At 51.5% G+C, this 20,736-nt stretch overlaps 1 protein-coding gene across 11 annotated transcripts in view; it reads left to right on the forward strand.

Moving 5' to 3' along the window:
• ALDH3A2 (aldehyde dehydrogenase 3 family member A2) overlaps nt 1-20,736 on the forward strand; it is a 24,061-nt gene continuing 3,325 nt past the window's right edge. The window contains exons 1-11 of one of the 11 annotated variants that reach the window (XM_084823080.1): nt 6-56; nt 8,752-8,926; nt 9,729-9,960; nt 11,509-11,594; nt 12,991-13,199; nt 13,599-13,716; nt 15,342-15,483; nt 16,409-16,575; nt 17,680-17,779; nt 18,609-18,844; nt 20,358-20,520. In XM_084823080.1, the coding sequence (XP_084679206.1) occupies nt 8,765-8,926; nt 9,729-9,960; nt 11,509-11,594; nt 12,991-13,199; nt 13,599-13,716; nt 15,342-15,483; nt 16,409-16,575; nt 17,680-17,779; nt 18,609-18,844; nt 20,358-20,429 (1,524 nt within the window). In that variant the 5' untranslated portion in view covers nt 6-56; nt 8,752-8,764 and the 3' untranslated portion in view covers nt 20,430-20,520. Of the gene's footprint in view, nt 57-4,421; nt 4,628-4,763; nt 5,160-8,751; nt 8,927-9,728; nt 9,961-11,508; nt 11,595-12,990; nt 13,200-13,598; nt 13,717-15,341; nt 15,484-16,408; nt 16,576-17,679; nt 17,780-18,608; nt 18,845-20,357; nt 20,521-20,736 lie in introns of those variants that run through there. The other 10 variants (XM_084823089.1, XM_084823088.1, XM_084823085.1 and 7 more) reach the window with 10 other exon arrangements.

Here is a 20,736-nt window from a genome sequence, read left to right on the forward strand (position 1 = left end):
GTCTTGTTTGTACTGAGGACGAAGGCCGGTGGTGGCGGAGCGACTCTGTGTGACAGGTAAAAATGACCCCCCTTGATTTGCTTTTAAAACAAGTTTTGCAGAAATTCTGGCCAAAGCTTGAATAAAGACGAGTGGAAACTGTCTTTGTGATTTGGGGGAGGTTCTGTAAGGCAGAGAGAGGAAGGAAGGGAAAAAAGCTACGTTCCACTGGCCACTGTATTTGGGTGGAAATTGCCTTGATCCCAAAAAGTTTGCAGTGGAATTCCTTTGGGGGAATTTTCTACTAAGCAACTCTGGACTTCTTTAAAAAAATTAAAGGGGGGATCCAAGACCTTGGATCCTAAAAAAATTTAATTGATTTTTTTATTTAAAGGTCAAATCACTAAGAAACCAGAGACATGGTTGTTCTATAGGATCATGGAAGCTAGGATGATCAATTTGAACTGGAAGCGACCTAGAGGGAAAAGGGTGACCCATAAAGCTGCCGGAATTGGCTGCATTGAATAAATTTAAATTAAGTCAATGTAATTGGCTGAACTGAATAAGTTGGGCGATCCAGGTCAACCAAGGAAAGATGTGAGCTAAATAAGTTCAAGAAAACCCTAAAAAAGTTTAAAATTCCTTTTTTTCCCTTTTGTTTTTGGGAATGATAAAATGTGGTGATTGCCAATCAGTTTATCCTATTGTAAATAGTTATTTAAAATGTATTGGAAGCCAGGCTGGTCCATCAGAAAAAAAAAAAAATCTAAAGTCCAGGGCCAAGCAATAACTTTGTTAGGACTAACCAAAATGACACAAAACAGTGAACAAGCTTTTGAGGTTTCCGCTTCTCAGGAAACACTGGATTTAGCCGTTCAAGAGCAAGGTCCTAAAGTGGAGAAAGATGATTCTTCTGTCACTCTTGGAGGGTCACATTCCCTCCAACCACTAGGTAGTGCTACCCAATTTGGCTTCTATTGACTGCTTATTTTTTATGTCAAATACAAACCCTCAAATTACTCTCCAGCATTGTTAACTCCCCCCCCCCCCTTTACTTGTCCTCTCCACCTAAGAAGGAACCTGCATGTTTTGCTTAATGCTGGAGACGCGTCTGGGTAACTGATGGATATTTTTAAAAATTTTAGGAGCTTAGCACAGGTGTGTTTCTTTGTCCCAGCTTCCTAGGTGCAACTTGAAACCAGTCTGGTGGATTCAATCTGATTAGTTTCTCCTGGTGATCTCTAATCTCCTCCTATGGTCTGTGTTATGGCATTGTGGCTTCAACGCAAAGCCAGGTTCTCACCTGCCCTCTGCTTTGCTTAACATCTAGCAGAAGCTGAATGAAGAACTCTGGGGAACCTGAAAGGTTGCTCGCTACCTTTGTGACATTTTGGTTGGTCATAATAAAACAGGGACGGGGAACCTTTCTTTTTCTATTGGCGGCTGCAGGAGGAATCTGCCAGGTGTGAAGCAATCAGGATTTTAAAAATTGGGTGCCAGAACCAGCAGCCAGGACCAAATCACACACTCAGATGGTATAATTTCAGATGTGCAGTCTGCATGTTGCAGGAAAAATCAACAATGCAGCTTGGGTGTGAGTCATGTAGGATCGGGGCCTCCAGAGGCGGGCCTGGCACAGTTGGCTTCACCCCTATGCGGAAGCCAGTTTCTCAGCACGTGAGCTGTGCCTTTAAAGTCCCCTGATGCTGAGCTGAGTTGGCAAATAGAGAGTCCTCCCCAACCCTGGAGACTTACCAGAATGTGGGGAATTCGAAGTGTTGTTCAAGACTAAAGGGAAAAAAGTGTTGCAAGTTTGGCAGGGGAGGAAAGGAGCGCTTATGCAGCAGCATCTGAGGAAGGTGTTTTACTAGATAGCAGGGCTGGCACAAGCCAGCGGTGTGATGCTGCAGCAGATAAGGTTAATGCCATCCTAGAATGTGTTATCGGGGGACATAAAAGGGCTGGCCTGCTGGATCAGAGCAAAGTTCATCTCCTCTAGCAGCCAGCCAGAGTGGGGCATGAACTTTAAAGCCAGCTTGCTCCGGTTCGTGCCGTTTAAATTGGTATCTGGGTGCATGCTCCCTTTGAATATGAAGGTTTCCTTGAGCACATTGATTACTCTGGGTTTGGTGTGGCAGGCCTGCTGTATGGCAGGCCAAAATTCAGCAGGTGCAGCTTCTCCCATCACAAGGAAAATAAAACTGTCCCCACCCCATAGGGGTCTCTATTTTGATCCTAAACATCAGGGTTGGGCAACCTTTGCTTCTCCAGATGTTTTGTCCTCCAACACCCATGAAGCCTCACCATTGGCAATGCTGGTTACATCTGATGGGACTTGTAGGCCTAAAAGTCTGGAGGGCCACAAGTTGCTCACCTCTGCTTTTTGCTGTGACTTACATTATTTGTGTGTGTGTGGGGGGGGAAGGATCTTTGGACCTCTCCTTTAAGACTGCTACCTTCTTCTTTCCCCCCATTTCTGCTCCTTTGCCTCTAACAGCAGCCTAAAAATGTAGGAGGTGAAACTTCTCCAAGTCTGGAGAGAGGATAATGGGGGAAAAGCGTCACCTATAGGATATCTACCCATCAGGCTGCTGTTCCAGGTGTAGGTGAGGAATTAAGGTGGTTACCTCCCTCCTTCCCTGGAAGGCATTTTTTGTTTTATTTTCTTGGCTGGGAGAAAGAAAGAAATCTGTCTCTCGATGAGAAAGCTGCACTGACACCTGATCAGCTGTGCAAAGTCCCACGATATTCAATTAAAATTCAGTGTCAATGTGTCGCATGCCTTTTTATTGGATGAGTTTCTGTTGCATGGTTCATTGGTTTTTTACCATGGATTTGTAATTTTTGAGCAGATGACTTCACAAAAGAGATCACTGCCAAGGCTAAGACACATTCTTTAGACCTTTCACACACGAAAACCTATTACAAACATTAAAAAGCACGGAGACTCAGAATCATAGAATAGTGGGGTTGGAAGGGGCCTACAAGGCCATCCAGTCCAACCCCCTGCTCAGTGCAGGAATCCAAGTCAGAGCATCCCTGACAGATGGCTGTCCAGCCTCGTCTTGAAGGCCTCCAGCGGGGGAGAGCCCACCGCCTCCCTGGGTCATGGGCTCCATTGTCGTATTGCTCTAACAGTCAGGAAGTTTCTCCTGATGTTCAGCCGGAATCCAGCTTCCTGTCACTTGAGCCCATGATTCTGTGTCCTGCACTCTGGGATGATGGAGAAGAGATCCTGGCCTTCCTCTCTCTGTGACAGCATTTGAAGGACTTGAAGAGTGCAATCCTGTCTCCACTCAGTCTTCTCAAGGCTAAACATGCCCAGTTCTTTCAGTCTCTCTTCATAGGGCTTTGTTTCCAGTCCCCTGATCATCTTTGTTGCCCTCCTCTGAACCCTCTCCAGCTTGTCTGCATCCTTCTTCAAGCGCAGTGCCCAGAAGTGGACACAGGACTCCAGATGAGGCCGAACCAGTGCTGAGTAGAGGGGAACTAGCACTTCCCGGGATTTGGAAGCGATGCTTCTATGAATGCAGCCCCAAAGAGCATCAAACACTTTACAACAATAAAAGGGCAAGACAGAAATAGCATTTGAACAGTGGGACGTTACAATAAAGGAAATGGAGTGCCATGTACGGCCACTTGCTTATCATTTCAAAGCCTCCAAAATGGATCCCATTCTTGCTGAGACTGATTTATCCTATATCCTGCTTAACCTAAAGAACCCCCATAATTTTGCTTAGGCATAGTTGTTTATGCTTTTTGTTTTAAATTGGATGTGTTTTAATTATAACGTTGTTATTTTATCGTTAGCCGCCCTGAATGCTTATTTTTAATGGAAAGGCGGGATAGATCAATTTAATAAAGTAAACCAAAGGGCTTACTCCCAAGTAGGTCTGCAGCCTAACAGCACCATCCTATGCGTGTTTGCAGAGACATAACTCCGTTCAGTGGGTCTTACTCCCAAGTAAGCAAGCAAGGATCACAGCCTTGCACCACAAGCCTCCTAAACATGTTTACTCACAAGTAAAGCCCCATTGAGTTCAACGGGGCTTACTCACGAGTAAGCCTGCACGTTTACTCATGGGCAAAGTCGCCTTGGGCTTACTCCAAAGTAAGTATGTTTCAGGCTTGCAATCCTGTGCGGACACACTTTACTTGGGAGTCAGCCCCATTAAAGTCAATGGGGCTTCCTTTTGAGTAGGGAGGCAGAGAATTTGCTGTCTGCTGCTTCCCACATTTTAAATGTAATTGCAGTGGTTTCAATTATTATTTATAATTAGTATTAATAAACACTTATCCTTATTACGAATTAATAACAGTAGTTATTGTTTATGATGCGAGATGCATTTATTCGCAATGGCTTGAACGAGCTGATTTAATTCTTTACGGCTGGGGGCGGGACTTGCCCGGGACCGGAAGAGGGGCTGCCCACCCCCGCCAGAAGCCGGTTACGTGACCGGAAGGCGGAAGTGGCTGCCTGGAGGCGCCTTGGGGGAAAGGTGCCCGTCCCCGGGAGCCGCGTTCAGACGACACGGGAGGGGGGTGAGCCCGGGGCATGGGTAGAAATGCGTGTTTGGGGGCGCAGTGGACTGCTCAGGGGCCTCACAGGGGTGAGGGCAATGCAGGGCCCCCCCATCCCATTTTTCTGGTAGGAAAAGGCAGACATTCAACCGGGACTGATTTTTCTGGCCGGGAGGGGCGGTCCTGTGGAGTTTCTGCCCGTTCAGATGCTGCTGAAAGGCTTCCGCTGGGGTGGAGGGGCACTGAGCTGGGAAAGCTGCCCCTGGTGAATTTCTGCCTGATCTGCGGCTGCTTAAAGGCCTTTCCTGGGCTGGAGGTGCCATTGAGCAGGGAGCCTGCCCCTGTGAATATCAGCCCGACCTGTGGTTCCTTAAAGGCCTGCCCTGCTGTGGCGGTGGCGTCAGTGGGGAGAGCTGCCCCAGTGAATTCCGCCAACTGCTCTTGGAAGGCATTTTCCTGGTGGTGGTGAGGAAGCTGCTTCTGAATTTCTGGAAAAAATTTCATGAAAAGGCTGACATTCAACAGGGGCAGCTCCCCCCCCCCCGCTGCCGCCCCCCTCCCCCCCCATGGAGATGGCGTTGCTGGGAGGAAGCTGGTCCGGTTCAATTTCTGCCCGATCTGGAACAGAGGCACCGCCAGGAAACACAGGAAGCCGATGGGTAGTTTGGGGGTGAGCCAGGGCGGAAGGGGCTTGCTAGGCAAGGTCTCAGCGTATGTATACTTGAATATAAGTTTGACTGGCAAAAGCAAGACAAGTATTGAATTGAGAAAGCATGGGTATTAATTGACCATGTTAAGGTTTTCCGGCATTTGCAGTTGTATTTACCCTTTTGTGTTAAATGATATCGTCAATAAAATGTTTTTATTGATTAAAAAGGGAAGAAAGAATGGGTGTGTACGAAAGGGGGGCAGTTTATAGGGGTGATACTGGACCAGGATTTGCGGGGCTGTTTTTTTTTCCTGGCCCAGATCCTGCACATTTAGCAGCAGGCTGAAAGGCATGAATTCATCAGGTAAAGCTTTCTATTTCCATTCCCCCCCAAAGCTTCACCTGTGAAATGCCTGCCTCTCTGATTGCTGTTAAAAGACGCAGGAACAGTGGCAGTAAGAGAGGTGACAACCTAAGGAGGAATGTGTGAGAAGTCCAGAGACCTTCAAAGGTAGAAAGCGTGGAGTAGTGGTTAGAGCAAAGTTCAAATCCTGACTCCACCATGAAGCTCACTGGGTAATCTTGGACCAGTCACTCTCTCTCCTCGCAGCCTATTTTACACAGGGTGGCGGGGGGGGGGCGAGGCAGGGGGCGGCAAGGAATAGAACTGTGTACCCCTCCCTGATGTCCTTCAAAGGAAAGGCAGGATAAAAAAACAACAACTAATATATCCATAAAATGTGGGTGGGGGGTGGGGGGGGTTGACCGTGAGGCTGAGTGTTTCTCTGGGGTGGTATGTTGCGGCTGAACCAGGAACAGATGCATAGTTGCAGCACCTTGTGAGTAAGAGTCTGTCACAGGGTGGTGTATATTATTATTATTATTATTACAAGCAGGATCTACAACAGAATATTGCAGCGTGCTCCTGTTCAGAGTTCCAGCTAGCTAGCTAGCCATGTCCTCTTTCACAATATTCCATTCCATCCCCCCCTCTGGTATTCCGTGCCTCCTCAACAGTCCACCCCCATTCCCATTGAGCAGCTCAGTTTCATTAGGCTGTTTGGGGGGGGGGGTCCCCCTTTTGGGGAGTGTGGGTTCCTAAAGCTTTTTTGGTGTTCTTTTGCAAAGCACTAGGGTTCCCCCAAGCTTGCTGGTATCTCCCTCTTGTGCCTGGGCGGTGCTGTTTTGGATACATAAAGATTTGCACTTGAGAATTGAGCTTGCTGTTGTAGGATTATTATCATTATTTATGATGGCTATTTGGGACAGGTACAGAGGAACAAAGCCTGCAAATGAGCCACTTCTGGCAGGGGAAGCAGGTCTTATGAGGACATATCTCCATCGGCCAATTATTCCCTCTCCGATGCCACTATTAAAAGCTGCAGGAGTCCTCTGCTCTGTTGCCATCTGGCTTTGTCTTCAGCTGTACAGCTGAACCTGAATGGTGGGGGCGGTGGGATAATTATAGACCGGCCTGTTGACCTCTGAGGCAAGGGCAGGTTGCGCCCAAAAGCTGTAATGATGGAGTGAGCCCCATGGTTATGGAGCAAAGGAGTACTCCAGTCGGGGTTGGCCTGGATGTTAAAACGTGAGGGCCACCTACGTAGGCAGCTTTAATTGCACAAAGCGTAACATGATCATATAGGCCAGCCCCTGTTAACTGCAGCTAGACTGTCTTGGTCCAGATAAGGTTGTAACCGGCATAGCCCCCATAGCCCATAAAACATGCGCCACAGCACAAAGCCACCTGTGCCTCCAGCAACAATGCTGGATCCAAGCACACCCCTAGGCGACAAACTTCTGCCTTCAGGTCGCGTATGGCCCTTTGCACTCTCTGTGCCGCCCTGGGGAGCCTCGCCCACTATTCCCTGCAGCCCAGAAGATCAGGATGGGGGGTGGGGGGCTTCAACCTCACCCCCTACTAGTGATCCTTAATATATGTGCGACTGTGTATTCTGGCTCCCACCGCTGCTGCTACACCCACTCATGCGGCCCCCGAAGCGTTCCACAGGGGCCAGTGCACCCCCCGCCCCGAAAATCTTGCTCTTTTAGGGTAGGGATGCAAAGCTCTTTCAGCCCAAGGGCTGAATACCATTTTGGGGGCCGCATTCCAGTAGTGGGCGGCGCAAGAGGCATGGCCAAAATATGAAAAATGCCAGCCTATGTGAGCTTCTGGTTCTTCCTGCCGGTCACTAAGCCTCAGGGAGGCATTTCAACCTTCTAAAGTTGGGAAAGGACTGTATGGAAGCCAGGAAGCCACCAAACAGTTGGTGATTGGGGGCGGGGGGGCAGGCGAAGGGGGCCTGGCATTCTGGGGAAAGCCGCAGGGCCAGATTTGGCCCCCGAGTCTCAGGTTCTGCACCTCTGCTTTAGGGGGAATGCAGCCCCTCTCGTACAGCTTGCACACCACTCAGCCAGGCAAACCATCCACCCACTAAGGATGCGCCCGACTCGTTTGGACTGTGCTTGTTTGGACCGTATTGGCCCTTGTCATTCCATTACCGCACCCAGGTTTTGACTGGGAACACCCACCGCCTTTGCCTGGATTTGATGAACAGGCGAGAGAGAGCCAGGTGCCTTCTGCATGTAGGTGGCACGTCCAACCACATCTCCAAATACCCTCTCACAGAGGGCTCGCGTACACATCGGCAGGCACGGGGGACAGCAAATAGTGCCCTACGGAACCCTGCAACGTGCCTGCCGAGGGACAGAGCAATAATCCCCCAGCACCACCTTGCTGGAATCGACCATCCAGGTAGGAGTGGAAGGGCTGTCAAGGCTGCCACCCACCCCAGAAAGGTCCTCTGGTCGATGGTATCTAAATCCGCTGAGAGGTCCAAGAGATCCTACAGCTCCCCCCGTCCTCCTCTTGGCAGAGATCTCCCCTAGAACAACCTGCCGGATTGCAGCCTGAGCGGGAATAACTTTGCCCATGAGAGACTTCTAAGGAGAGAGAGACAGTTGTTTTTCTAGGTATACTTGGCGAAAGGTGTCAGATTTCTTCTACCCTTCTGGACTTTGTAGGTGGGTTGGAGAACCAGTTTCAGTCGACAGAGAACCAAAGGGAAAAGGGCATTCTGCTTGGAATCTAGTTGCTAGTATTGCTTAAGGGCGCACACCTGGCATAGTTGTTGGCCCTGTTGCGATCAGGGGTAGCATTCAGCTGCAATACGGGGGTCTAGAGGGAGAGGGACCTTGGCGCGGGTGATGGAGCCCTCCCAACCCAGGAAAGGGCTTCGAAATCCTGGTTATTTTAATGTTATGTATTATCTATAGCTCACCTGTTTGCCTCTTGCAAGGAACCCAAGGCAGCTTACATAATCGGCCTCTCTGTTTCATCCTCACGACAAACCTGTGAGGTGGGATATGCTGACAGTCGCCCAGTGAGCTTCATGGCCAACTGGGGACCAGAATCCGGGTCTCCCGAGTCCCAGTCCGATGCTCTAACCACTTCACCACACTGCTTATGCTGTTAAAAGCGTGTGATTAAAGCAGAAGTTAGCGGGCAGGCTGAAGCGCGGGCAAGAGAGCCAAGCTGGGCTCGTACAGCCGCTCTGTGCTGGTGCTTCCAGAGGCCAAGAGGGCTTGTCCTATCCCCGCAGCCTTCCGGGAGCCATGGACCGCATGAAGCAAGTGGTGGAGCGGGCCAGGGCCACCTTCAGCACAGGCAAGACGCGCCCCGTGGAGTTCCGTGTCCAGCAGCTGATGGCCCTGAAGCGGATGGTGGAGGAGAAGGGAAAGGCCATTGAGGCAGCCCTCGAAGCGGATCTCCACAAGGTCAGCTGCCCGGGGTTTGGGGCTCGCTGGAGCTATGGGTGCTAGCTGGGGAATGTGGGAAGAAATACTGAGGCTGGGGCCCTCTCTTGGTGGGGTCCCTGGGAAAAGTACTGGCGCTGGGGCCTTCTCCCAGTGAGGTCCCTGGGAAAAGCGCTGAGGCTGGGGCCCTCTCCTGGTGGGGTCCCTGGGAAAAGTACTGGCGCTGGGGCCTTCTCCCAGCGGGGTCCCTGGGAAAAGCGCTGAGGCTGGGGCCCTCTCCTGGTGGGGTCCCTGGAAAAAGTACTGGCGCTGGGGCCTTCTCCCAGCGGGGTCCCTGGGAAAAGCGCTGAGGCTGGGGCCCTCTCCTGGTGGGGTCCCTGGGAAAAGTACTGGCGCTGGGGCCTTCTCCCAGCCGGGTCCCTGGGAAAATTAACGAGGCTGGGGCCCTCTCCTGGTGGGCTCCCTGGGAAAAGTGCTGAGGCTGGAGCCCTCTCCCGGTGGGGTCCCTGGGAAAATTTAAAATCCCTTGGTGGGTCTGCCTTCTCCCGGCCATTGTGACCAGCTGCTCTCACTCCTCCTCCTCTCCCCTGTCCTTGCTGCCCTGCGCTTGCTTGAGAGGCAGGGCGCAGGGCAGCTGGGCCATCTCCTGCTCCTCGCCACCTCTGTTGCCTGGGCCAGAGCAGGAGGCGGGGGCCAAGCAGGCTGCCTTGGGGAAGAGGAGGAGCCACTCCGGGGTCCTTGTCAGGGGCCCCGCCCTGCACGTCGGCTCACTCCAGGCTCCCTGTTCCTCAACGCACCCCCTCCGCTCGGCTCCCTACAACAGAATAAATACAATGCCTTCAGCTACGAGGTCATGGGCGTGCTGGCGGAGATCGCCCTGGCGGTGGAGAAGCTCCCCCAGTGGGTCCGCCCCCGGCACGTGGCGAAGAGCGTCCTGACGCTGGCGGACGACACCTACATCCGCTCTGAGCCCCTCGGCGTGGTCCTGGTCATCGGGGCCTGGAACTACCCCTTCGTCCTCGTCATGCAGCCGCTGATCGGCGCCATTGCAGCGGGTAAGCCTGGCCAGGCCTTCCTCGGCTGTCGCAGTGACTTCCCTGGCTCTGGCGCCCTTGTGCTGTGCCGGATGACAGCTCCCATCTGCCCTGGCTGGTGTGGCCGGTGGCCGGGGACAAGGGAAGGTGTAGTCCGATGCAGCTGGGGGGCACTAGGTTGGGCCAGGGTGGTAGGGCCCTTCACTGGGGTCGCCACGTGGGAGGGGCCATAGCTCAGTGTGAGGCAGCCCCCACTTTGCATGCAGAAGCCCCCAGGTTCGATTCCTGGCTTCTCCAGTCAGGGCGAGGAAAGAAGCCTGCCTGGATCCCTGGAGAGCCGCTGCTGCCAGCCAGTGTTGACAGTACTGGGCTAGATGGACCCAGGGTCTGACTCAGCATAAGGCAGCTTCTGATGTTCCAGTGTTCCACATGCGTTTGCCGTGGTGTCCAAAATGTGCAAAATTCAGCTGGCTGGGGAAGGCGGGTTGGACTTCCCCTCCCCGAAACCAGCAGTCTTCCATTCCTTCGAGAGCGGAACTTACATGTTCTCTTCCTAAACAGGCAAAACCTGGGGGAAACCCATACGTCAGTGGTGCAGCACCGTCTGTGGGTCCTAATCCAGTGCTCTGGGGCTCCCCTCCTTCCCTGCCCCCCCTTTCCCCCAATCACTGATTGTTTGCTGCTCTCTTGGCTTTGTGTAGTGTCCCCCCCCCCATTCTGAACTGTTGAAAGGCCTCTCCTAAGACTCAGTGAGTGGCAGTGAGAGCGTTAAGTGACAACATGCTGGCATTGTTGGCCCCGTCCCCTTTGGCCCATGGCCCTGCCCACCCCTGAAATGCAGCCCCTGAGAGCCCTCAGGCCCAAAGAGCTTCTGTACCCCTGACATAAGCAAATCAACACGCCTAATCGGTTCTGTTTCTTGACGTAATGAGGGGAGATCCTGAGGTCCGCTGAAGTCCTATCACTCAACCTCTGGAGATCTGAGTCTGCCACCCCTCTGAGTGTCTGCATTGCCCACGTGCTTTGAAATATGCATTTGCCGCCATAAGGACTAGAAACTTGTGCTGAAGTTCTTAAAACTGAGAAAAGTTGAAAGTGTACATTAATTTTATTTACTGTATTTGTAATCCGCCCAATAACAGGCCTTCTCTGGGCAGATTACAAGCAGCTAAAAGGGTAAAACACACGAGAAACAGATTCTCGAGAGCCTGAACTTAGAAGTTCCAATATCGCGGCACGTGAGTCTTATTGACGGTGTGGCGTCGGGGTGCGGACATGCCTCTTGTTTTATTTGCAGCAAGGCTAGTGTGAGGCGCGCTGTTGTCTTGCTGCTGCTGTGCCATAAAATTCACTACGTCTGCCCCCCTTCCGCCAAAAGGGCCAAATGCTCAAATAACAACATACGGAAGAAAGCCTGCAGCGGCTGGCATGTGTGTACAATTTCCATAGCTTTCAGTTTTGAGCTTAGAATTGGGGGGCAGCTCTCAGACAAGTGAAAAGCACCCCCATCCGCATCCCCTCCGGCTCCCGTATCATAGGCGCCCTGTGATGAAAGCTCTTGCATTTCAGGGAACGCTGTCGTGGTGAAACCCTCGGAGGTCAGCGAACACACGGCCAAGCTCTTTGAAGAGCTCTTGCCTCAGTACATTGACAAGGTAATAAGTGTGATTGTCTGTTGGGGTGTTAACTTGCAATGCAGCTGCACTCGACTTTCCTGCAGGTTTTTTTCCATGCTAAAAAAACAAACAAAACCATTCTGTAGAAGCAGTGCGGTGTAGTGCTTAGGGATGTCGGAGGAACTGTCTGGGCAAGGTGCAGATCACCCTGCTTTTATCAGCTCAGCACCCTGGACTTTGGCTCATTTTCCTGCAAGTTGGCCTGACTCAATCTGCATCGAGTCGGGCCAGTTTGCAGATTTTTGGTTTTTTAAAAGAAAAAATGTGTAAATAGCAGTTTGCGCAAACTGTGGCTGTAATTTGTGCAAACTGTAGCTGTAATTTGCGCAGATTGCTATTTGCAGCTCAGGTCGTGAATGCAACGTCAGTTGGGGGCACTGTGGAACTCTGGCAAGCCCAAAAGGGCCGGATTTCCCAGCGCCAGACACTCCTAGTGGTGGTTAGAGCTTTGGCACATCAAAATACCTAAGCAAAAGGCATTCGAGACGAGGCTGGACAGCCACCTGTCAGGGATGCTCTGACTTGGATTCCTGCATTGAGCAGGGGGTGGGACTCGATGGCCTTGTAGGCCCCTTCCAACCCTACTATTCTATGGTTCTAAAACTAAACAGTGAAACTAAAATGCCGTCTGCAATAGATAAGTCCTAAGGAGGCGAGGGAAAACCTACTAGAGGTCTCCTAGTTCAGTGCCACCAACTGTCGACTGTTACAGAGAAGGCGCCCTCTGTCTGAAAAAAATCAGAGATGCAAGTATAGGATGGAGGAGACCTGGCTTGGCAGCAGTACCTGTCAAAAGGACCTAGGTGTCTTAGTGGGTCACAAACCAAATGTGAGCCAGCGATGTGATGCGGCAGCTAAAAAAGCTAACGCAATCTTGGGCTGCAGTAACCAAAGCAGGGTGTTCAGAATATGGAAGTCACGGTTCCACTCTATTCTGAGTTAGTCGAGCCTCATTTGGAATATTGTGTCTAGTTCTGGGCGCCTCATTTTGGGAAGTACATTAGCAAGCTGGAGCACATCCAGAGATGAGTGACAAGGGTAGTGATGGCCCTGGAAACCAAGTCCTCTGGAGAAGGGCCAAAAGTTTTGCCTGGAGAGGGGAAGGTTTAGCAGAGACATGAGCCAAGATAGAGCAGGCTTGTTCTCCATAGCTCCCCAGGGCAGGATTGGAACCAACAGGTGGGAATTGTAGGGAAGCAGATTTCGGCTTAACAGGGAGAAAACTATTTTGTAATGCAACATTAAAAGCCAACAACAGTTAAAAGTGCTTTTGACTCGGAGAAATGCAGGTGAACGACACTGCGGGGCTGTTTTCTCTCTCGATCTCATGGGAGCCGGACTGTTTCTTAGCCCCCGCCCCATTTACCTTGGCTAGGACCTGTACCCGGTCGTCACCGGGGGGGTGCCGGAGACGATGGAGCTACTGAAGCAGCGGTTCGACCACATCCTTTACACGGGCAACAGCCAGGTGGGCAAAATCGTCATGGCGGCGGCTGCGAAACACCTGACGCCCGTCACGCTCGAGTTGGGTGGGAAGAGCCCTTGCTACGTCGACAAGGACTGCGACATAGACATGGCCTGCAGGTAACGGCGCGGAGGCCTGGAAACCTCCGAGCCATCCGTGGTCGGGGTGAAAGGGAGCGGGGCCCGGAGAAGGGGGCGTGGCTGTTTGGGGAACTCCGGAAGGCTGGATTGGGAGAGCAGGCTGGCCGGGTTTGGCCCGAGGTTCCGCCCCCCTGGGTTAGAGGCTGAGCGTAGGAGGCCCCTGCTTAGCACACAGAAGGTTCCAGATTCAGTTCACAGACTGGTCTGGGTACATTTCTTAATGACGGGGGTGGCGGTGTTTATGCCGAGACGAAGGAGCCAAATCCCTTCCCGCTCTGCAGGGCTGTTGTTGCCTCCTCCTATGAAACGGGCCTGTGGCTGACATCGCACTGCCTCCTCTCTCTCCCCCCCTCCCCCTCTCCCCCCTCCCCTTTTTAGGCGGATAACATGGGGCAAATTCGCCAACTGCGGCCAGACCTGCATCGCCCCCGACTACATTCTGTGCGACCGGTCCATTGAAGGCAGAATGGTGGAGTCGATCAAGAAGGCGCTGAAGGTGAGAGTGGAATCGGGGCGGCCCGCTGCAGGGGTCTGTGGATGGTCTGCCGCGTGAAAGGCCAGCCTGTGTAAAGGGGTCTCCTTTTGTGCGTGTAGCACACGAGGGAGTTATTCACACCCTGCCAGCTCGGAGCATGCTCTTTCAGGGTCCCTGAGCTGCATCGTCCCCGCCAGGGTATGTTAACACTTTTTAAAAGTCTTTTGTTCCCCTTATACCAGCTTGGTCAGTTTCTTCATCGAGCCCAGTATTGTTTTCTCCAACTGGCAGTGGCTTTTCAGAACCACAGGCAGACAAGCGTCGTCCTCATCACCTACTTCCTGACCTTCTTTTTAAACTGGAGATACAAGGGGATTGAACCTGGGACCTTTTGCATGCATCTGGCCCCTTGGGGGAGGCAATGCATCTTTGAGCATGCGGAGACGCGTTGCCTCCCACCACTCGGGTGCCCCTGTCAGTGCAAAGCATGGCCTTTATTTACTCATCTCTGATCCCTTTCCTTTAAAATGAAGGAAGACTCTAGTCCTCAAGGTTCTGAAGAGAGGACTGATTTAAATAGCGCGGGAAGCTGCCTTATACGGAGTCATACGGTTCATTTGCCCAGTATTGTTTACTCCAGGGGTGCAGAACATTATTGTTTACTCCAGGGGTGCAGAACATTAGGCCCATAGGCTGTATCTCATTGACATGCCTCTCCTGAGATTTAGTTTCTGGCAGCAAGAGCTTTACACTAAAATATGCTGGCATTTTGGCCTACCTCTTCTGCTTCTGGCTCTGCCCCCTTTGTTTTCCGCCCTGCCCACCAGCCCCAAGAACTGCTCCAGAATTGAACTGAAAGAGGTTCAGCGCCCTGTGCCTGATAGCGGCCCTTTCAGCCAGAGAAGAGTCTTTTAACCAGGGACACCAGGGATTGAACCAGCGGCCTTCTGGGAGCACTCTGCCGCTGAGCTGCAGCCCCTCAAATGCGTCGGAGCGCCACAGGCTTCACTCTGACTCCTACTCAGGAATGTTTTCTGTAGAGCCGTTCGGTAGCACGTGAAGCAGAGAGTTGGCCGTCCAGAAAGTCCTTCTGTTTATTGTTTGACATTGCTTTAGAATATTCCTGTTTGGCTTCAACCATGTTACCTCCAAAGGAAGGGGAAGGCCCAGGAAACTACTGGAACACATCCTTTGCACAGAGAAGGTCCCAGGTTTGATCCCCGGCATTTCCAGTTTTAAAAAGGATCAGGGGAGACGGTGTTGGGAAAGATGCTTCTCTCTGCCTGTGACCCTGGAACTTTGCTGCCGGTCAGAATGGGCAATACCAGCCTGGACAGACAAAAAGTCTGACTGGGTTTTCTGTGGGGCCTGACAATTGTCCACCCTTCTAAGTCATCATGTGGTGAAATTGGTATGGCATTACAGTCAGAAAACGCCAGTCTCCCGCTGTCATGTTCCCTGGCTGACCTGGGGGGAAATTGTTCTGTGTCACCCTAACCTACCTCGCAGGGCTGCTGTGAGGTTTTTTAAAAAAGGGAGAATGTCCCCTTGCACCCTGTCCATTGCCTCCCTGGAACAACTCCGGCTGGTTACATAAATCAGGCACTAGTCCAGACCAATGTGTCTCCTCGGCTCTCTGCTTGCAGGATTTTTATGGCGAAGACATAAAGAAATCCCCCGACTATGAAAGGATCGTGAACAAGCGGCATTTTAAGAGGATCATGGGCCTGTTGGACGGGCAGAAGATCGCTTACGGAGGAGAGGCTGATGAAGCCACATGCTTTATTGGTAAGGCTGGAGCCCATTTGGGTTTATCTAGAATCTCATGGACCCAAGAGCTTTCTGCGTACTCCTGTGATGCTTTAAGAGGGTGTTTTTGTGAGGCTGGATGGGACGATGTCTTGCAGTGGTGAGGGCCATATACAGTCCATTGCTGCACCTTTTCCAGCCCTACAATCATTTTTGGGGTGTGGTGACCAGAACCGGATGTGTTTAGTACTTTGGCATTGAGTAGCGTGCAGCACAATGAATATACAACGCCCCTGAGTCACCCCACTTCACCTTTGCTGTTTGCTCCACCTTTTAAAATTTTACTCATTTGATTGCCTGTACTTTTAAACCGCCCAATAATTGAAGTTCTCCGGGCGGCATACCGTGCATTAAAAACATACAGTACAAATGTTAAAACAGCACAGCGCAGAATCAAACCGGGGTAAAGCCATCAGCAAAGACCAAAACCATGACAGCATCATAAAACCACATTGAAACCAGCAGCAGAATAGAGTACTAAAGGCACTAGAAACCAGTTCTTCAAATGCCTGGGAGAATAAAAAGGTTCTTATATATGTCTGGGGGAAATAAAACCTGATGCTGAAAAGATTGCAACCCTTTAGTGTCTAGGAAGGTAAGTATGGGAGGAGACGCTCCTTCAGGTAACCTGTCCCCAAGCCACTGAGGGCTTTATGGGTTAAAAACAGCACTTTGAACTGGGCCCGAAAATGGACTGGCAGCAATGGAGATCAAAAAGTCTTGGCATAATATGATCACGTTCGCCAGTCCCAGTTATCAGTCTACCTGCCCTATTTTGGGCTAACTGACGTTCCCGAACCGTTTTCAAAAGCAAAGCACTCTATGTGGGGCTGCAATAATCCAAACGGGCTGTTACCAGAGACCTCGCCTCTTTGACTTGGTGTCTGTCTCTCTCTCTCTCTAGCTCCCACGATCCTGACGGATGTCAGTCCGGAAGCCAAGGTCATGGAGGAGGAGATTTTTGGCCCGATCCTTCCCATCGTCACTGTGAATAGCTTAGACGAAGCCATTCAGTTCATCAACCGGCGGGAGAAGCCACTTGCCCTGTACGTCTTCACCGACGACAAAAAGGTAAGCGTTTTTGGGCCTGGTTTTGCCCCCGGATGCAGCACCTTGGACCAGGCCTCGGCCTCAAACCACTCTCAGTCTGGGCGTGGTGTTAATTACGTCCCTCCTTCGCCACTGTTTCCCTTTCTGGTCTTGGGTGAGTCACTTTCTTTGCTCGAATTCCCTCTGAGAAACGGGAATCGCAGTGTGGTGCGAGGGGTGGCTGTGAAGCTGAGCGCATTTTTGTTGGTGGGGTGAACAAAAGCATTTCCTATTTTGAAATCTATACATGGAGAGACGTTTTTATAGGAAGGCAGTGGTAACCCCGGCAAATCCTGATTCCACCCCCACAATATCTCATGGGAATATGACAAGTTAGCAGGGTTGTCCAACCTTTTTCAGCCCCAGGGCCAAATCCAGTTTTGGAGAAGGTCTCGGGGGCCGCATGCCAGTGGGGCAGAGCAAAGACAAATGCGGTGGGCCAGGATCCCAAAAATACCAGCATATTTTAGCGTTGGAGAATTTTCAGTGCTGCCCTCTAACTGATATTTTAACAAACCCTCCTTCGTAGATGCCTTTTTGTGATATTGAAGGACATTTCAAGCGGGGGTGCGGGGAGCATTTTGATATCCGAAGAGTACCGCTCTTTGTTAGAAGAATTGGCTGTCTTTCCCCATTTTATTAGACAAGCGCTTAGAGGAGAAGGCTGTCAATGGCTACTAGTCCCCATGCCGTATGCTACTTCCAGGGTCGGAGGCGGTGTGCCTCTGTATACCAGTTGCTGGGGCAAAACACTGGGAGGGGGGCTATTGCCCTCATGACGTCTTGGGGCTTCCTGGGGGTTGGCTGCTGTGGGAAGTACCATGCTGGACTAGATGGGCTTTTGGTCTGAGCCAGTAGGGTTCTTTTTCTACCCTTCTATTGTCTTTCATTCCCTATTACAGTAACACACCAGAACCAAAATAGACTCCCCCACAATGAACAAGTGTGTTCTTTACTCTGTTCCACCGGCTAATCAGCCAAAGAGCAGGTTGATTAATCTGTTAGTTAAACTGATGATCAGACTTTTTGCAACCTTTCTTCCTTCTGCATTTCTCCCCACCCTCTCTCCCCCCTCCCCGCCCCCAGATAATCAAGAAGATGATAGCCGAGACCTCCAGCGGTGGGGTGACAGCCAACGATGTCCTCATGCACTTCTCTGTCCCGACCTTGCCGTTCGGAGGGGTTGGTGAGTTGATGGCTCCTTGGGGCAGGCTGGGGGACGGCTGGAATTTAACAAGGTCCTCTGTGGTGGAATTTCCTAACTGGGATGCATTTCTGGTTCCGATCCTGCCTCTGCCACAAACTCCTTCAGTGGCCTTGGGTCACCCTACTCTGCCTCAACAATGCTCCCTTCTCAAATGTGGAACTTGAGGATACTTAGACTAGCCTACCTTACATTGCCGTTGAGATAACAAATAGATAATGCATATGAAGGGCTCTGAACAGGAGTGCTCTCTAAATTCTCTTATGATTTATTTATAGCTTACAGCCAAATTGCCTTTCATTTTTTATTCACGCAAATTAATTATAGTATTATTATACCAATTGAACTGAGTAACAACTTATCACATAATAATAATAATAATAATATAACAATAATACTTGTTTGCTGCTTTTCTCCTTTCCTTCTTTGAAGTCAGGTTCAGTTGACACAGTTATATTTAATAACAATTTATCATCATAATTATTTAATAATAAAAACGTGAATTGCTTGAGGACGAGTAACTGTTTTTTGCAGATCTGTGTACCCGGCTTCTCTCTCCTGCGTTGTTGCTTTTCTCTTTTGCTTCTGTGAGGTCAGGTGAAGCTGACCCAGTCATATTTACTAACAATTTATTATCGCCATGACTTAATAATAATAATGTTACTGCCTTGAGAACTAGTAACATTTTTTCCCAGATCTGTTCTCCTGGCTTCTCCCTCTTGCATTGCGGCGTTCCTCTTTTGCTTTTGCGAGATCAGGTCACGTGGATCCACACCCCCTTAATGAACCCTTGTGCTCCTCTGGCCCCCAGGGAACAGCGGGATGGGGGCGTACCACGGCCGGTTCAGCTTCGAGACCTTCTCACACCAGCGCTCATGCCTCATCCGGGCCCTCAAGATGGAAGTCATGAACAGTATCCGCTACCCACCCAACAGCCAGAAGAAGGTGGATTGGGCCACGTTCTTTGTCTTGACGCGGTTCTGCAAGCGCAAGATGGTGCTGATTGCCCTCGCTGCACTGGGAATCCTGGTGGCGGTCGTGGTCAAGGTGAGCCTTTTCCCCGGGGCGTGGCCACAACTCTCCTCGCCACCCTTGCTTGAGTCGGAGAAGAGAAGCTTGGCGGAGCGATAGCTGAAGGCTTATCGGAGCAGGCTTTTCTGCATCGCTCCTGGGGGCCGGACTAGAACTAACAGGTGGAGAGGGCGAGGGAGCGGATTTGGGCTAAACATTAGGAGAAACTTCCTAACAGTAAGAGATGTTCGGAAGTGGAGCAGACTGCCTCGGAGGGGGCGGGGGGGATACCTCTTTCACTGGAGGTATTTACACAGAGGCCGGGCATCCACCCATCAGGGATACTGTTGCTGCATCCTGCAGTGCAGAGCCTGCATTGAGCTGGGGTCAGACTAGGTGACCCCCTGAGGTTATGGCTCCACAATTCCAAGGAAGCCGCGTGCAAAAGCTCGAAAAGTGCAGTAACGGCTGAGCTGACATGATAAAGAAGAGTAAAGCAAGGGAAGCAAAAACAGGATAGGTTTACACAGAACTGGAATCTCTTTCTTGATTACTGCTGCCGTCTTCAGCAGATCTGCCAATGCGGCACCCTCCAGGGGTGTTGGACTACAAGTCCCATCATCCCCAGCCAGCGCAGCGGCCACATTGGCTGGGTATGAGGGAGTTTGTAGTCCAGGTATCTGTCTGATATGTCGTAAAAAGAATAAGTAACACGGCTTACTATTTATCCCAATAATACGTCACAGAGAGTCTTCCTGTTGTTTGATTTTATTTTAAAAATTGAAGACATTTATTTTTTAAAACAGCATCAGGCCCATCTGAGAGGGAGGGAGACCGTGAAACGGTCCAGGGAAGTTAAAAAGGGGGTTGCCTGGTGAGGGAGGCGAGTCTCTCTGGGAAGAGCGTTCTGCCGCCGGGATGCCACCATGGAGAAACCTGCCCCCCACCTCGCTTCCTCTTCTTGCCGCAGGCGGCCTTGCCTGCCTCAGAGCGTGTCTCGGACTTCGGCGCCCATCAGCCCAGCCAGCGTGCTGGGAGTTGTAGTCCAAAACACGCGAGGGTCACCTGGTCTGGGCACCCCTTGAAAATGTTAACGTGTGGGTCGGCTGCCATAGCAGCACGCGGAGGATCCTTCACGTACCCGGGTCCCACACCTTCGGGTATCCTGGTCCCACGCTGGCCGGGGATGATCGAAGTTGCCGTCCAACACATCTGGAAGACAACAGGCTGCCGTACGGGAAGCCATGCGGAAAGCCTCCTAACAGCAGCCTGCTTGGTTGACGGGGGGGGCGGGGGGCAGAAATCAGCAGGGTGGGAGCTTTTCATTACGTCAGGCGTGAACAGTTATCGCCTGCTAATGCCTGGGCAGAGCCAGCTGTCGGTCAACAGCACAAGAGCAGGGGCAGGTAAAGTCGGCAGGTCTGTCGGGGACTGCCATCCTTCGTTGCACGATGTGCTCTGATGCTTGATTTGGGGGCGGGGGTGGGATTTGAGCATGGGAATGGAAATGGGGGCCCAATGCATCACGTTTCCCTTTGGCTCTCCCCAGAACCGCCGGGTGGTGCCGGGGGTTAAGATGCTGGTAGCCCAGGCAAGGTGGGGGCTCAGTAGGAGCCGGTGAGCCCCATATCGAGAGCCGGTGTATTATTCGGGGTAGGTAGGACCTGCCTTTTCTTTCTTCAGCACTTCGCTGCTGCACCCCCACAGCTGCATGGATGTGGGGGGCACGTGTCAAAACGGCGCGCCCGCAGTCCATCTCGCCATCACGTCCTTCCAAAACTTACAGTGTGGCTGAAGGAGGCCAGGGCACATCTGGAGGGCTCCAGTTTGGGGGAAGGCTGCTCCAGGGCGATCTTGTACATAAGCCCACAAATGTGGCCAGTTTGCAAACAGTTCCTACTAGCTCACTTGGGACTGGTGTGTGTGTG

Source organism: Heloderma suspectum, chromosome 16, assembly GCF_057233095.1.
Source record: "Heloderma suspectum isolate Gila_16-S chromosome 16, 16-S_ref, whole genome shotgun sequence".
In the NCBI taxonomy this organism is placed as follows: domain Eukaryota; kingdom Metazoa; phylum Chordata; class Lepidosauria; order Squamata; family Helodermatidae; genus Heloderma; species Heloderma suspectum.